Source organism: Camelus bactrianus, chromosome 3, assembly GCF_048773025.1.
Source record: "Camelus bactrianus isolate YW-2024 breed Bactrian camel chromosome 3, ASM4877302v1, whole genome shotgun sequence".
Lineage (NCBI taxonomy): Eukaryota > Metazoa > Chordata > Mammalia > Artiodactyla > Camelidae > Camelus > Camelus bactrianus.
Window position 1 is genome coordinate 9,016,315 of NC_133541.1, and position 17,444 is coordinate 9,033,758.

The 17,444-nt window shown below is 41.2% G+C and overlaps 1 protein-coding gene across 4 annotated transcripts in view; it reads left to right on the forward strand.

Annotated features, from left to right (window-relative positions):
- Nucleotides 1-13,361, forward strand: part of MARCHF6 (membrane associated ring-CH-type finger 6) — a 69,621-nt gene extending 56,260 nt beyond the window's left edge. For all 4 annotated transcript variants that reach the window (XM_074356216.1, XM_074356221.1, XM_074356227.1 and 1 more), the window contains exons 23-26: nucleotides 4,585-4,674; nucleotides 6,692-6,824; nucleotides 7,765-7,900; nucleotides 10,636-13,361. In XM_074356216.1, coding sequence (XP_074212317.1) covers nucleotides 4,585-4,674; nucleotides 6,692-6,824; nucleotides 7,765-7,900; nucleotides 10,636-10,726 — 450 coding nt within the window. In that variant the 3' untranslated portion in view covers nucleotides 10,727-13,361. The remainder of the gene's footprint in view (nucleotides 1-4,584; nucleotides 4,675-6,691; nucleotides 6,825-7,764; nucleotides 7,901-10,635) is intronic.
- Nucleotides 13,362-17,444: the final 4,083 nt, after the last annotated feature.

Genomic DNA, 17,444 nt, shown 5'->3' on the forward strand with positions numbered 1-17,444 from the left:
ATCTTGGGGGATTTCAGATGCGGTCTTCCGTAGGAGAGAATGTCCAGGACAGGCTAGTAGAGAGCAGAGGGGTGGTAAGAAAGGAAAAAGCATATTCCAGGAAGGAGCGAGCGGGCAGACCTTGAAGTGAGACAGCACACGTACGGAGGGAGCTGCCTCTTATTCGCAGGTGAGGTGTGCTCCTAGGTTAGAACTGGAGCGGAAGTGAGCAGGAATGGGCAGGAGTCAAAGAGCATATTGGGGGGTGGGGTGCAGCTCAGTGGTGGAGCGCATGCTTAGCATGCCCGAGGTCCTGGGTTCAGTCCCCACTACCTCCATTTAAATAAAATAAGTAAATAAAACATAATCACCCCCCAAATATAAAAACTTTTTAAAAAGCATATAGGATGCCTCTCTGTGGGAGCTGTATTGCAGTGTGGTCTAACAGCATCGGTGATTGAAGGAAAGCTGTTTTTACAGGATAATGCCAACTAATAAAGGTAGAAGAATTAATAGAATTAGAAAAATCCCTATTTTGCAATAATTAATAAAGTAATTGATTCTAAGAAGGGTTGTCAGTGGATGCTGAAGCCGTCAGGTGAAGGTTGATGGGTCTTTAGTTACTGTTGCTACAATAACAAGTTACCTCACAGCTACAGCTTACTGGCTTAAAACAAACATTTGTTTTGTCCACAGAGTCTGTGGGTCAGAAATTAAGGCAGGGGTATCCACTTGTGTTTGTTTCCTGTTGTCTGGGATCCCATCTGGGAAGACACAGTGGCTGTTTGATTTGACAGCGTCCGCTGGAATATCTGAAGACTCCATCACTCGTGTGAGGGTTGATGCTGGTTGTTGATTGCGCCTCATCTGGGCTTGTCAGCTGGATCCCCTTTCAGCTTGGTAGCCTCAGGATACTTGGGCTTTCTCACATTGCTCTTCAGGGAAATGAGTGTCCCAATGAACAAGGCAGGAGCTACAACGCCTTTTATGACATCATCTCAGAAGTCCTACAGCACTGTTTCTACTACATTCTACTAGACGTGCGCAAGTCACAAAGGTTGGCCCAGGTGTAAGGGAAGGGGACATAGACCCCTTCCACTCCATGGGAGAAGAATTTGCTGCCATGTTTTGATGCCCCTACAATGCAGAAGGAGTTGTTTGCATGGTGGGAAAGTGTCGCAGATTTCTTGATACCTCAAAGAGAAACGCACAGCTTTGTAGTGGAGGGCTTAGGCAGATGCTGCCTTAACCCAGTGGTCGCTGCAAATGCAGCAGGCAGACAGTACATGCCTCCTGACGTCGTGTGGTATGCAGCACGGAAGAGGGCAGAGCAGCCCCTGGCATCGAGGAGCTGGCTTGGCCTTATCCCTTAGGCCTTGGTGTTCCCTGTTGGATGTAAACAACTCACAGAACATCATCATTACACAAGGCCACTCTGACCACAGTCGATTGAGACAAAAGCAAGACCCCTGTCTAATCATGTGTGAACACAGGCAAAACATGAGCTTGTCTAAACCACAAAAATGACCAAACACACCCTGCCCTGGCTGACATGATTGGTTGCTCCTTCATTTCCAACTACAGATTTATTACCCCCAGTCTGTCCCCTCTGGGTAAGATTTAAGGGACCCAACTACAGAATACTTGTACTTTCTAAACAGCATGTGGTATAGAGCAAAGCTTTGCTTCCTTAAATCCCCCCCAAATGACCTCACACAAGCTGATGAACTGAAATCAAGCCTTTTCTAACACTCTCCTTGCTAAGGGTTGCACATTCCCCATACTGTGTGGTCTCCCTCACTGCACTGAGTATCAATGCAGCTTGTTCAGTTAGACCTGTGTTTCTGGTGGTCTTGACAGTACCCAATTTCATGTCCTTGGAGAATTATTTGAAATTACTCAATTTTAAGAATGCTTATATATTATGACCTATCAGTTTCACTCTTCAGAATCTCCTGCAAAGCAACATGTACCTGTGTGCAGGAGGCATGAACAAGGCTGTTCTAATATGTATCATTTTTTGTAATGTCAAAAAAATTAGAAGCAAACTGGATGCCCATCATGATTGAATAAAATGTGGTGTATCTTTTTTTGGAATCTAGTGCAGCAATTAAAAAGAAGGAAGTAAAGCTGTATGTTTTGATATAGATAGCACTTAGACATGTTTTTGAGTAGGAGAAAAACACAAGTTGTAGATAGCACATGTAGTATGGTAGCCTTAATGTTCTGGATAAAATTCCAAGGTTTGGAAGAATATCTTGCTTTTCCTCCATCCCTGACTTGAAGCTACTTGCCTTTCTTGCATCGAACGACTGCAGATCTATGGGAGTCTGGGCTCTTTTGGAATTCTAGCAGGGGAACTACTGTGGTGTGTCCTGTGGGAAAGGACTGGAAAGCAGTGGATCTTGAAAGAGCTGGAACCTCAGTGATTTGTGGACCTCCTCAGGTGAACATTAACCTCACTTGGGTGCCTTTTGGACTCCCAAAGGCCAAGAGAAGGCTGAGTTGGGAGGATTGAATCTTCCCTGCCTGTGAGCCTTGAAAGGATACAGAAAGTACAGGGAGGCTTTCTCCATGTTCTTCCTGGGGGACTGTTGGCTTGCTATCCCAGAGGTCTAACAAGTAACAGATCCTTTTGCAGCCCTATGGGATATTCTGTCTGAGCTTCTGAGACACACTGAGCCTACAGAGAAAAATAAGAAATGCTTTGTGTAAGGGGTATCCAGCAGCCACAGAAAGAAAGATCAGGCAGAACCATCAGAACACATGCCCAGTGACAGAGAACTCTTGTGGAGCCACAGGCATCCAAATAGAAGAATAGAAACACAGGCGATTGAGGTGTGTGTGCATGCAGGTCCAACAGCAGCCGTCAAGCGAGGTGAGGTTGGTGTGGTGTCACACAGCGTGGATTTCAAACAGATTCTGGGTGAATAGTCACCACTGAGGCTCAGGTTGGAGACCTGGATGACTAATGCACAGGGCAAAACTGAAGAATAGGAAATTAAGGGGAAAGGAAGTGTCTTGGAGGCTACATCTAGGAGACTTAATATACCCATAATAAGGATTCTACAATGCAAAAATATGAGGCACCATTGAAACAAAAATAGGAGACAGTTTTAGCTGAATTGAAGAAAGAACTGATACTGTAGGTTGAAAGGGTTCATCCCATTTGGTGAAATGGAAATTGGTGAGAAAAACACATATTTGGGCATATCTTAGTAAAATTTCTGAATTTATGATTTCTGAAAGAGAAATCATAAGCTTCAAAGAAAAAAAAAAAGCACACTGGCAGTGAACTTTGTAGCACTGAAAACCGTAAGTAGAAGGGCAGTTAGAGGCCATTTAGATAAAACAGACAAAAACCAAGCTTTCTGTACCCAGACCAAATGTCATCCAGTTGTTCATCTGTCAGGATGAAGAGGGATATTTGGGAATATGCAAGAGTTCAGTGCATCAGCCTCTGACTCAACTTGAAGATCTTTTAGAAGACTAACCAACCAACCAAACCAGAAAATCAAAACATCAGGCTCAAGATAATGGGCAGTGAAGAGGAGGGAAAACAGTATGAGCAAAATCCATATAAAACTGATACTGTGTAATTCCTGTGGGACATACGTGTATAAGCATAGAAGGGTGTGTAGGGGAAAGCGTGGAGGGTACACACTGAATGTCCACAGTGGTTGTTGCTGGGGAGGGGTTAGGATTTGTGCCGGGGGTCACAGAGGACTCCAGCCTTCTCTAGAAAGGGTTCAGTTTTATGTAAGAATAGATTTAGAGAGGTTAGTATAGCTCAGTGGTAGAGAGCATGCTTAGCATGCATGAGGTCCTGGGTTCAATCCCCAGTCCTTCCACTAAATTAAAAAAACCAAAAAACAAAAACAAGAATAGATTTAAATGTTATATGATACTTAAAAAAATACTTGCTTTTTTTAAAAAAAAAGATAAACAGAATAGGTTATGAAGGACTTGGTGTGCCGTGTTCAGGGCTGTAAGCAGGGAAGTCTCCTTAAGTGAACTGATTCGCACTTTAAGAGATCTCTTGGTGGTGGGTGCGGGTGAAGGTCACTTTGGCTGCCTGGTGAGGACGGGGGTGGGCAGGCCGGAGGCACAGTGAGGAGCTCGGTGTGGCTGGAGGTTCTCACGGCAGTTCAGCAGCACAGTGAATGCATCCACGTTGGAAGCTCTGTGCCTTTGGGATAATTTCTGTAAATCAGACGTGGCTCCACTGTTCTTTTGACATAAGTAGCTCAGCCAAAGCCAGTAAAACAGCCTAAGGAAGGTTCAGTGAAATGAAATCAGGGCACTGTTTTATTTGATTGTTGAAATCATTATTAATGTTAAACACTTTTTCTTGATTCTCTTGGTAAAATAATGAAGATTTTTGAAAGATACAAGAATGAATTTTGATAGAAACATTGAACTTGAGCTGTTGGAAAAAATTCCCTGGGTTTTCCAGCATATGTTAGTCTTCTGTAAGATTGTTACTAATCCAGCAGAACTTCTGTTTTGAAATGTATTGTAACTAATGCAAGAAGATTGTATAGCCTCTGTTCTGGTTAATTGCTAAACGCAAACAAAAAATCAAAGTGGTTTTTATTACCCTAGGACTGGGCACTTGGAGTCCTGCATGCCAAAATCATTGCAGCTATAACATTGATGGGTCCTCAGTGGTGGCTGAAAACTGTAATTGAGCAGGTAAGCAAAATCAGTTTTCGGAAAAAGACAAAGTGATAGTGATTAAGTTTGGCTTATGGGGCTCTTGTTTTCCATTTTCCCATTTTTCTGATTTTCCTACATTTTCTTTAATGAACATATATAACTTTTTTTTTTAAAGAAGAAAGGCAGTTTGCTTTTTTATCACCATGAATTTTCATCAGCCACTCTTAAAACTTCCCTTATCTGAAAGTTAACCAGTATCTTAAAATACTTAGAATCCTGTCCAAAGTAAAGGCAAAATTTAGCATGTGTGCTTTTTTTTTAAGCAGGAGTTCTGATGAAGACTTGATATTCAGGTTTGTGAGCCTGTAGTAGAGAAAAGAGGTTATTGTTCAAGGCAATAGATAAAGAAAAAGATAATAGATTTAAAAAGCAGAGCCATTTGGGAATATTCTAGCTACATGGCATCTAAGACTATTTTGTATTATTGAACCATCAGATAATTTGGTCATTGTGGTGATAACCTTGAAAAAGATAGACTGTGTTTCTGTACTCTGATTATAAGGCTAGAGCAGTAGGATAATTCATTTTAGGAAGATTCCTTCCAAAATAACCAGCGTAGTAGTACTTATTGATGTTTTAGTGACCTAGGGAATGTACCTAGAGAATGTTAATTACCTGGAGAATGTACTGTGGGCAACCCTCTCATCCCTAAAGGGTAGCACTAAATGAATGCAGTGTTACAGTTATGTAGCACTGAAGGTACGCCTCCTTTATGTATATGAAATAAAGACAGTAGTTCTCAGCCCAATATGCACAAGAAAATCATCCAGAAATTCGTGTACCTGGAGCTGCTTGGGGCCAGGGAGAGCCAGGGAATTGGTGTGTGTTTGCCTGCATCTCTCAAGTACAGGCAGATTCTGAAGTGAGGTCGGTTGTGGGGTGAATGGCAGCGCACCCATTCAGGCTGGGAGTACAGGCCAGCCCAAGTTCAAGTTGCCAGGTGAGACTGGCCCCTGTGGAAAGAAAGGGTTTGTTTAGAGGTGGAAGCTGTGGAGCACTGTTGATCTCTATAATACCTTACTTTCTGACGCATTCTTTCTCCTACGTGTGTATAAGTTTAAATGAAATGGTTTGGAAACACTGGGATGCCTTGCTGCAGTCATTTAAATGCATTTGAGTTAAAAGGATTTTGTGGGGATCAGAAGTGGGCCTTTGGAACAGTAAGCCTGTCTGTCATTCACATCCAGATGCTCTGGCCCACTTCTGAGGGCTCGAGGGATTGGACTGAGTGACACCACACTGTGTGACTGGGCCAGGAGAGGCTTCGGTGCTGGGGAGAAAACACGAGTAGTGCTCTTCTGTTTTGTCCCCTTTTGCATGCCATCTTCACTTTCCGTTATCCCCAAGATTTCCCCACTTCTATCCATTCTTTCCTCTGCATTACTATCTAGTAGAACTTTCTGGATAAGATGATGGAAATATTTTAGAAATTCTTGAATTAAAAAGAAGTTCACTATAGAATTCTTTCATACTAAATCGTTACATAAAATACCTTTTGACTTGTTGAAACTTGATTTATATAAGCTTTTTAAAAACATGCTTCCCCTTATAATGTTTTCTTATATTCAGATAAAATGAATGCAATCTTGAGTAATAATACAGATCGCTCTTATACAGTTTATATATGAAGTTACTTCAAGTTATGTGATCTTCAATTAAAATTATAGGATGCCATCTGGTATTGTTTAGTGCAAGGCTAATGTAATTATTATTCTAGATTAATGTCTTACTATTTCATTCTTAGCAGAGTTAACTGCAAAGTGTAAGGAAGTAAATACATTTCTTTAAAAACTTACAGATACCATACTTAGTTTGTGTTCTAGAATTTACCTTGAGTTCCAAAAAAAAATAATCATTTTTTTCCCCTTGAACCATTTGAATCCTTTTGGGCTGGTAGATGCAGCTCCCTGTGTCTTGAATTCAGTAGAGATTGCTCTGTTAACCTGGAGGAATTCATCTTGTACTCTGGTTCTGATTTTCCCCCTTGTTTCAGGTTTACGCAAATGGCATCCGCAACATTGACCTTCACTACATCATCCGGAGACTGGCAGCGCCAGTGATCTCTGTGCTCCTGCTCTCCCTGTGTGTCCCGTACGTCATTGCGTCAGGCGTTGTTCCTCTACTAGGTGGGTAATGCTGGCTGGGAGCTCAAGTGAGCACCTTTACTGACGTTGTTATGTTCTTATCACTTCCAGTATCAAGGGCTACTTGGCTCCAAATGCTTTGTTTGTAAATATAAATCCAGCTAAAAGAATGATTTTAAAAGACTTTTTCTTAGATTTCACTACTCAGGGCAAGATGAGGATCATTAAGCTTTTTGCTAGTTTTTTTTCTCTAGGCAGGTGAGAAAAATATTCACATTTTAAAAATGTTCTTTAGCATAAAGGAACATTTTATGCTAAAGAGACGCTCATTTGTGACACATCAACATGTAGACATTACCTCATCACTTGTGTACCGAGGAATCCTGACAAGACCTTACAGCCAACGTATGTTCACAGTTATAAGCACAAGATTTTCTCCTGCAGATCTTTTCCTTCTACTGAATTCCCTCTATAGGTTACTAGCAAGTTGCATAATCAGAAACCTTGAAGGTCATCTGTGTCACCTCAGGCTCTTTGCTCTCTGTGGTCTCCGAGTCCCACTGATCTGACCTCTGGAGCCCTTGCTCGTGGCTCACATTGAGGTGAACGGTGGCTCTCACCTTAACCTCAGCTGCCTCCCATCTGGTTTCCCTGCTTTGAACTCTCTACACTAATTTCATTCTCAACACTGTGGCCACGATGACCTTCAAAAGCATGAGTCTCATTGTTCAGACCTCTCTGGTGAACCTCCTTTTGTTGGTTCCTCTGTGGCCTTTAAAACTCAACCCAGCTCCGCACGTAGTTCACAGGGCTCCTCTTCACTGTGACTGTCTCCGGTTCCACTGCGCCCCTTGCCGCACCCCGTTTCATACAGGATGAGTTCAGTTAGGCACCACCAGTCCCCTCTACTTATGGAAGGACATGTTTTTATTTCACTGTTGTTCTGTATACACTTAAGAGTTTTCCTTCTTTGGTTTTACAGGTGTTACTGCGGAAATGCAAAACTTGGTCCACCGGCGGATCTACCCATTTTTACTGATGGTCGTGGTACTGATGGGAATCCTGTCCTTTCAGGTCCGCCAGTTTAAGCGCCTTTATGAACATATTAAAAATGACAAGTAAGTCTGGACTTCTCCTCATCTGGCTGCTCTTGTTAAGATATCTTATTTCTTAATTTTTGTGTCTAAAGTAATAAATCACAGGAGGGAAAAGTGCTCAGATTCTGGGTATGTTTTGAGGTAAATAGATTTGCTAACAGGTTGGATGTAGGATGTGAACAAGGATTATCAAGGGCTTGGCTGTGTCAGGCAGCTGGCAATATGAGTTGTCATTTATGGAGATGAAAAAGACTGGGAAAAACTAGGGAAGAAGAATTTTTAATATCCATTCCAAATAATTTTCAGTCTGTTTTCGAATGTTTTGTTTTGACAGTATATTAGTTCTAGGTAAAAACAAGAAGGCTGCGTTAGGAATTAGTGGCGCCTGCCTTCTTGCAAGCCCTTCTTACAACCAAGGGCCATAGGCTCACTGTGACCATTGCCCAGAGAGGCTGCAAAGTTACTGCAGAGGTGTCATGGTGCCCCTGTTCTGAGGAAACTGCTGCCTGACCTCAGGGAGAAATTGAGAACAGCCAAAGAGAGCACCTTCTGGGGATAACAGCCATTTGACTCTCCATGTCCTGATGGGGGGCTGGATCCTCTTCTGCTTTAGATGGTGTCTCACAGAGAAAGGAAGTTGTGACCATCCATCCTGGTTTGCCCAGGAGAGCCCCAGTGTACGCATGCCTCCTTCCTGTCACTGTTAACAGCGCCCCCTTTTACCCCTGAGTGCCGGCTTTGGACAACGAATTACATGGTCACCTTGTTTACTCTGAGGACTCCAAAGAGTAGTATTTTTGAGAATGAAATTTAAGAGTGTTCAGGGCTTCTCTAGCACTTGTACTGATGGTAATAAACACTGGAACACTTAGTCAGAGTGCTGAGTTCTGTCAACCATGAAAGAATGGGGAGGAGGATTTCAGTTGTTTTGGCGCAGCAGTAAATACTGCAATAATGCAAAAGAGACACACCCTCAGCAGCTTCCTGAAGCCCAATATGCTCTGTTTCCCCATCTCTGTCTTCCTGCAGAAAACGGTTGAACTGCAGGCTCCATCAAGGGTCTGTCTTGCTTGCCCCTGGCTGTCCACTCTCTCACAGTGCTTGATCGCCAGGAGGCACCGAGTGTGCATGTGTGTGGGGTGGGGGGCACGAGAAGGGGCTAGGGAATAGAGCTAGGTGTGAGTAGAGTCTCCTTTTTCTGCCACTGAGTTACTTCTTGGTCCTGGGCAAGTTTACTTTGCTTTTCTCTCTACACTTGATATTTTGATATGGTTTGTGATTGTGTGTGTGTGTGAAAGTAGTGCCAAGTGTATTATGTCAGATACTGCTGAGTAGTCATTGTTCAAAACATTTACAGAATTCTCACACTTTGAAAAAACACTGGTTGATTGGAGAACAGTAGGGTAAGGAACAGTTCACTTCAGGAATAGAATCAGGAAGACAAAAAGAAAAGGGATTAAACAGTGGGATCATGGATGTAGAAGCGGTAGGATTAGTGGAATGTTTTTAAAAGGTGAGATGTTAAGCTACTTGGCATAAACTGCCAAAGCAACCTCATTAGGCTTTTGTGTGTTGACAGAAAAGTGATAGCTGAGAGGCAGGGTAGAGAACATCATGGTGAAAAATGAAAGTTGGCACACCGAGCCCTCAGCACTTGCCAGGCCTTTGTTACCAAAGCTTTGGCGTGTCTTCTGCTTCCGAGAGCAGTCGCAGGACACAGGGCTGCAGTTCTCATCATACTGTTGAGCAACCCGCGTCTCAGAGCCCTCAGCTCCCTGGCAGCCCTTTCACGTGCTGGCTTCACTCTCTCCTCTCACGCAGATGTGTAAAGTCTTACTGGGCACTCCTTGATCTGCATTGCTGGGTCCCAGTGCCTACGTGTACCCCAGCCCCTTCCAGTTTGTTGGCATCATTTTTGTTACCCACTGTCCTCCAGGCCATTCCCCTGAAGTTAGGGATTCACATCACTGCTTCTCCTTCCCCACTCCTGCTATCATCATGGGGATGAGGATCCTGGTGGGGGGGCCTCCAGCCTTGTCTCTGTTTATACAGTCCCATGCCTTTTGCCATAACCTCCCTGTAACCATATCACTTAAGTTTGGAAATGTGGAAATGCAGAACTTGGTCCACCGGCTGATCTACCTATCAACTTATTAATACTCTTGCTTGGACCATAACCACCTACCCTCTGTCAGCTGCTCGCACTCACTGACTTCTCTGCCATCTCCCTTTGATCCCCGTGAAACCTTGTCCTTTGATTCCTCCTTTTCTCCAGAACTGGAGCTCTTCAGGATTTCCTCTCCTCCCTGCCCAGCTTCCTAGTTATCATATTTCCAGTCCATTTCTTCAGCCCTGTCCACTAAGCTGTTTTATAAAACATGATCCACACAGATAAATCCCTTAAATAAGTTGATACTACCTTAGCCTCACTCTGGCCTCTGAGTGCCCGAGTTTCTGGGAGCCCCTGACCTGTGCCCAGAGCCCGCAGTGCGGCTACCGCACTGCATCTGGGGCCTCCTGACTGCCGCTGCTCTCCTGTCTTCCCGTAAACCGCACCTTGCTGTGCGGAGCCTGCTTCTGTGCCTTTTGCAGGTGTTCATTCTAGACTCCTTTCTACCTACGGAACTATTAAAGGGTTTTAAGTGGGAGTGAAGTGATTTAATTTACATTGTAAAAAATGTACTGCTGGCTACTCTTAGGAAGAATGTTTAAGTAAGATCATGTCAGAGAGTAACCACCCTGTCTCTCCAACCCAGGTACCTTGTGGGCCAGCGCCTCGTGAACTATGAACGGAAGTCTGGCAAACAGGGCACGTCTCCGCCACCTCCACAGTCGTCCCAAGAATAAAGCGGTGTCTCGGCTGCCTTGACCTTCCCCTTGCCTTCACGTGTCCTTTTTTGTGGACTTCTCTCTTTGGAGATTTTCCCAGTGATCTCTCAGCATTGTTTTAAGTTAAATGTGTTTGACTTGCGTTCCCAGCATTCAGAGAGCAGCAGTACCAGGGCTGCTGCCCCTCCTGCGTCTCCTGACATCACTGCTGTCTGAGGTCTGTATATGTGTAAATAGAAGTTCCTGGATACCCTGAAACCTGGGATTAAACAGAATGTGCATTGTACATCTTTAAACAAAATGTATATTAATTTATTAAATCTAGTTGTCACTTTATTTTGGACCTGCTGTGATCTTGACAGGAAATGTGCCACAGAGCCATAGGGCAGAGGCAAGACTTACATGACGTCTTTTGGAACACAGTGTCACGGTGTTCTTAGCAGTTCTTATTAAGTAAACTGTACATTCTGTCTCTCTTGGCTGTTCAGACCTTACCAAGGACGTAAAAGGAAACAAGTAGAAGTCAGCAGCGGAGTGTCTGTGGTAAGAAAACACGAGCTTGGGCTTCACTGTCAGTCGTTTATGGAGGTTGTTCTGTGTAACACCAAAGCTGTTGTACATTTTCTACTGCCTGATTTTTTTTCATGTGTCTGTGTTTGTAATATTGTATAGTATCTTGTGCTAGGTGAGGAAATTATTTTTAATTTTGATAATTTAATATTCCTAGTGATCAGCATTGGGAATTAGGTTTTTGTGCTTGTTAGGGGCATGTCTGTACTTAGAGAAAAAAAAAGTCCAAAAGAAGATTTTTCTTTAGGTCCCCCAGCCCCGTTTTTTCCACACACAGCTGTCTTTCATGCAAGATCATTAATCTTGAATAACTCCATCAGTGATACTGCATCTGCCTGGAATAGGGATGTACTGAAATGTTTGTTAATTGTAGATGAGGTTTGTGATCTTAGATTGACAGCATTAGAGAAGACTGGTTAGAACCCCTGGTCCTGCTGGTTTGTGTATCATTAGGTGAGGATTAGTGCAGTGCATTTCTCCAAAGGTTCCAAAGCTTTTTGTTTACAGAATAAAACTACAAATAAAACCAACTTGATTTTATTTGACCAGAAGGAAGCTGGCTGAGCTGGCCTTTTTACATAGGAGTACAGAATGTATTTCATTGGAAACATGCTGTAAAATCTTAGAAAACTAAACACTTACAAACTTGGTTTTCTCTTATAACCAGAGCTTCAAATTAGAAGTGTAGGGGAATAGAATGGGCATGTGATCCGAGTGTTTAATGGTACTGGTATGTTGTAAGGGTAGTGTTTGCTTTTGAGTGATAATTTAGAAGTTCTCAGAAAAAAAGGGACAGCATAGGTCTTAAGAAACCATAAAGGAATTTCCATATAGTATTAAAACCCTTAGGCTTAAATCTAGGGATTTTTAAAATACAAGAGTCAGTCAAGCGTAAGCTACCAAAATCAAAAGCAACGTGTTCTAGTTGCTTTATATTTCAACAATTTTTTCTAAAGTGGTAAGCGATTACTTTAAAACATATTTTAAAACACCAGTATCAAAAAAAAAGTCTGATACAGGATTCAGTGTTACAGGTTTTGGCACTTTGTAGTGCCCCTTTCTCATATTTGAAATAAGGTCTTTGCTAGCCCTACCTTTACTTAGAAATTTAGTCCTATTGTAAAAATTAGGAGCATTTTAAACATAATGCCACCTGTCATGGCGTATGTCTATATAAATTGTTCTCCTTGGGAGAAAAATGTTACCAAATTGGGCATCTAAATTGATTATGTCAATTTAAGTTTTTTTTTAATTTTTCAGAGAATTTGTAGATCTTGATATAAAGTCATTGAAACACATTTATCTGTTTTACCAGAAAGAGATCTAAGCAGATACCACAAAAGATTAAAAATTGTTATTCTACAAAATTTTAAATGAATCTTATCAGATATTTTATTAAAAAAAAAAAAAAATGGCCAAAAAGTTGCCCTCCATTTCACTGGCAGATAACTGTATCTTGTCTTAAGGATTTCCCCTGGTTTTCCAGTTGTACTTTGTCCTGTTGTTTTCAGTAAGGTGAATACTTTCATAAGGAAAGCATTTGCTGGCATACTATTTACTTGGGTAGCATCGAGGTTTTATTATTAACCAGTAGTCTTATAAATATTTAAAATCTCTAGTTCAGAAAGTGCTAGTATTGCTGCCCTTCTTCATGTAGAATTTTTAAAAAATAATAGTGTAGCTTTGCTTCATGTTACATTGGGCTAAAACTGTCTTCAAGGAAGTAAGTTAGGAAAAAAGACCTTTTTGCTTTATTTTTACTGTTTATAAATTGAAGACAAATCAACATTTGGGGTTAGTTTTACATGACCAGTTATCAAATGGTCATAGTATGAAGTGTGCAGTTGTGCATTACTAGCAAATTATGTTTGATTTTTAAACTATTAAGTACTAATAGTTGAGATGAAAACTGAAGAAAATGCCAATGTGAAGTTTGTCTATAGCTAGCCTTAAAAAAGTTCCGTGTTTTTAGGTAATTTTTTTCCTGTTTTCTGGAGAAACAATGGAGATTGGACATCTCAATTCCAGATGTAAATGAAAAGTAATTTTTATTTCAACATTTAATATAACTGTTATTACTGTGGATTCTTGTCTTGTGTTTTTTCTTTCCCTTGTTCAAATAATAGAGAATAACTTTTTCTCAAGTGATTTGATCTTAGATATCATTTCTGTATTGTCAAAATGCTACTCTTAAAGTGTAATTGTTGAATTTAGGTTGAATTGATGACCTTTTTAAAACAAAACAAATAAGAACCTGGACATTTTTACATTGTATTGTGTTTGCAAACACACACACTCCACTCCCTCCCTCCCTCACGCACTGTGGAGAAGGTAGCACCAGTCAGGAACGTGGGCACTTTTTTGAACATTGCAAGTGAGCTGCTTATTCTTTTTCAGGACTGCGCTCTTTACTTAACTGTGATGTTTTTTATATTGTAAAATTAAATGGTTATGTTTAAAGTACCCCTTCAGAATGTCACCTGTTCAGTCGCTGCCAAGAGGAAAAACAAATGTTTTCCCACTAAAGTGTTATTAGAGGCCTCATGTGTAGAGATTGTCTAACTTCCTTGTATTTCCTTCATTTATTTGCCTTTTAGTTGGATGTTTTCCTTTCAATGTGTTACCGCCTTTTGTCATTTTTAGAACAGCCATCAGGAGTAAGGGTTTCTTTCAGATAATCCCCAACAATATCTTTGGCATTTAATACAACATAAAGGTAAGACAGGATACATGTTTTCATTCCCATCTATTTTGTTTGAGTGCTTCATTCTGTAGTCGTGAAATTAATATAGTACCTTAACTGAAAATGTAATGACCATAAGGCCTAGAAATGACCGTTGTAGAAGCTAAAAAAATAGAACACTTACTTAGTTAGATGTCAGTTTTCTAAGCACCTTAGATACCCAGACCAACCTCATGTGTATATATTCTGAAGTGCTCCCTTTTTTATGTGGTCGTTTGTTTCTTTCCGAGTTGAGAGAAAAAAATTGAATAAAAATGTTAGTTGTAGCCTAGTTTTTTTTTGGTTGTTTATTTTTGCTTTGTTGCAAGATTGCTTCAGAATTACAGAAATGTGCATTATTAGCTGGCATAGGTAGATAATCCAGATTGTTAAAAAAATAATAATTATATAAGAAAAAGAACTCAAGTTACATATGATTATAGCCCCTCTGTTCTAAGTATGCATTTGAAAGTGCAGTTGCAGAAGACACACCATCCCCCTCCCTCCGTCCGCTGTGCCTGGAGACCGTCCTCACTGAGCAGAGTGAGACCTGTCATCCTGTGCCACAGGCGAGGTGCCACCCACCTCTGCGCCTCCACTGTGCGGTCCGAGTGTCAGGCTTCACCGGGTTGTCTCTTAGATGGAGACTTGGTTAGGGTAAAACCAATCAAGCCCATTTTACATGCTGATCATACACATGTGTCAGAGAAAAAGGAGAGGCTCGTGTGAGATTTTTTCTTCCTGAGTGCCCTTTGTGAAGAGGTCTTTTGTTTCTGATTTTTCTTTGTTTCTAGGTTCAACACTTTCTTCTATGATTTTTAAAACATCAAGTGCTATTTTATTTCTTTTAAATGCAGTGGTGGTAGGCGAAATGCTGTTTGAACCTAGAGCGTTTGTAATCTGTGAAGTTGAAATTTTACAGCAAAGGGAATTGTACAGTGAATCTCAGAAAGTGGTCATTAATTCCCTCCGCCCGCTGTGCAGTGTGCAGCCGCTCTTGCAGACAGAACCAACATGACAAGTGAAATAGGGCTCTGAGGAGGTAGCATTCCCCCATCCACCCCGTTTTTGTTTTGTTTTGTGTGTTGTTTCTAGCGCTGTACTTAGTACTGTAGTTGAGCGAAGTACGGGGTCTGCCTTCAGGGAGCCCAGTTAGAATGGAAAAGAACAGGATAATGAGCCAAAGATACTATTGTAGGTAGGGATAAAATGCCACGAGGAACACAGAGAAAGGATCCACCTGTGGAGTCTGTGATGACCTGGCTGTATCCTTGATTACTGTTTTGTATATGTCGTCACCCCTCGTCCCACATCCCACATGTCCTCTGTCACCCCCTGCAGTCTGCTTCTGCCAGTCCCATGTGGCACTAAAACTTCTTATGTCAACAGTCAGTAACCTGGTGAGGCCCCTTTCTATAGCACTTCACGTTGTTTAATCATCTTTATGAAATTTCTTCCTTTACATAAGTAACAGTGCACTGTCTTTCTGCTTTTCCATGTTTGTTTAGTAACTTTTCTTAAGGACAAGAAGCTTTATATCTGGGAACCCCATTCATTCCCTCCTTTGTTCTTTGCTTATCTGGATCAGTCCCTTCTGCTAGCTGCACAGATTCATTGGTTTGATGGAGCAGAATAGACAGTCCAGAAATAGACCTACACATACATGGAGAGCTGCCTTTTCACAGAGGTGCAGAAGTCCAATAAATGGTGCTGGAATAATTGAACATCCAGATGCAAGATTAAAAATTGATCCGTATCTCAAATTGGCAAAAATTAACTCAAAATGGACTGTAGTCCTAAATGTAAGATCCATAACTATATATGAAGAAGACAAAGCGGAAAATAATCCTGGGTTACAACCCCTAAAGCACCATCCATAGAAGAAGAATTTGACGAATTGGGCTTTATCAATATTGAGAACATCTGCTCTTTGAAATACACGGTTTAGAAAACAAAAAGACAAGTCATGGAGTAGCAGAAAATGTTTACAAAACATTTCTGATAAAGGAAACGCATTTGAAGTAAAGGAGTCTCTAAACTTGGTAGTAGGAAAACCTATTTGCCTATTTTAAAAAAATGGGCAAAATATTTAAATGTACTTCACTGCAAAGGATCAATAGACGGCAAGTAAACACATGAGAAAATGTTCAACATAATTAGCCATAAAGAAAATGCACATGAAAACTACAGTGAGATGACCACTACACGTATATTAGAATGGCTAAAATTAAAAATACCATACGTACCATGTGATGGTGAGGACCTGGAGGGACTGGAACGCTCATAACCTGCTGGAGGGAATGTAAAGTGGTACAGCTACGGGAGAGAGTTGGGCAGTTCTTTAAAGGGTAAAACACGTACTTACCACTATCGGTTATTTACCAAAAGAAAAGAAGGTTTAAGTCCTTATGAGGACTTAGACATGAGTGTTCAAAGTAGCTTTATTTGTAATAACCCAAAGCTGGAAACAACCCACGTGCTCATCAACAGGTGAATGGATAAATGATTATCCATACAGTGGGATGTTGCTCAGCAACAAAAAGGAAATCACTATTGGTATATGCAACATGAACAAATCTCAAAATGATTGTGCTGGGTGAAAGTATACTAAAAATGTACAGTATGCTTTCCTTTATATAAAATTCTAGAAAATACAAAGTAACCTACGGAAGTCTAGAAAGCAGATCAGTGCGGGTGGGGCTTGGCAAGGAGGGACTCGGAGGGGTTTCAAAGGCACATAAACGGGGGGGGGGGCGGAAGGATGCATGTGTGTGATGGACGCGTTCACCATCTTGACGGTGTTCTGGTTTGACATGTATATACATCCCAGAACTTACAGAATTGTAGAGTTTATACTCGTGCAATTCATGCATGTTAATTACACCTCAATTTTTAAAGTTATGTGTTCATACATTCTCTCCAACCTACCATTTCTCTTACCTCAGAGTGTCATCTCCTTTCTCACTTTTGGCTGATGATTTTTATTCATACTTCACTTAGAAGCAATCACAGCAGAACTTTTCACAAGTTCACATTGTCTGGCCCATCACCCACTGTGTTTACTTTGCTCCAGGCAGCCTCTCCTTTTCAAACATCAGGGCCTTTGCACTTCTATTTGCCATGCCTTAATGTCTCCCCATCCTCATTTCTTTACTAAAATGTCTCTAAGGGAGGCTTATTTAAAATTGTAGCTACTGGGCCATTCCTCTGTTCTACTCTATTCTTCTCTTTCATATTTATCAACATGCTGTACAGTTTATCTATCTTGTTTACATTTGCATGTTTTCCCTCACTTGGAATGTAGGCTCCAGAGGTTTTTTTTTTTTTTCCATTTTCCCTTAATTATTTGGGGATTACTACTGAATTCCTGGCAGTCTTGGGATATATTTGGCATTCAATAAATATTGTTGAGTAAATAAATGAATGAATCAGAACCAAAATAAT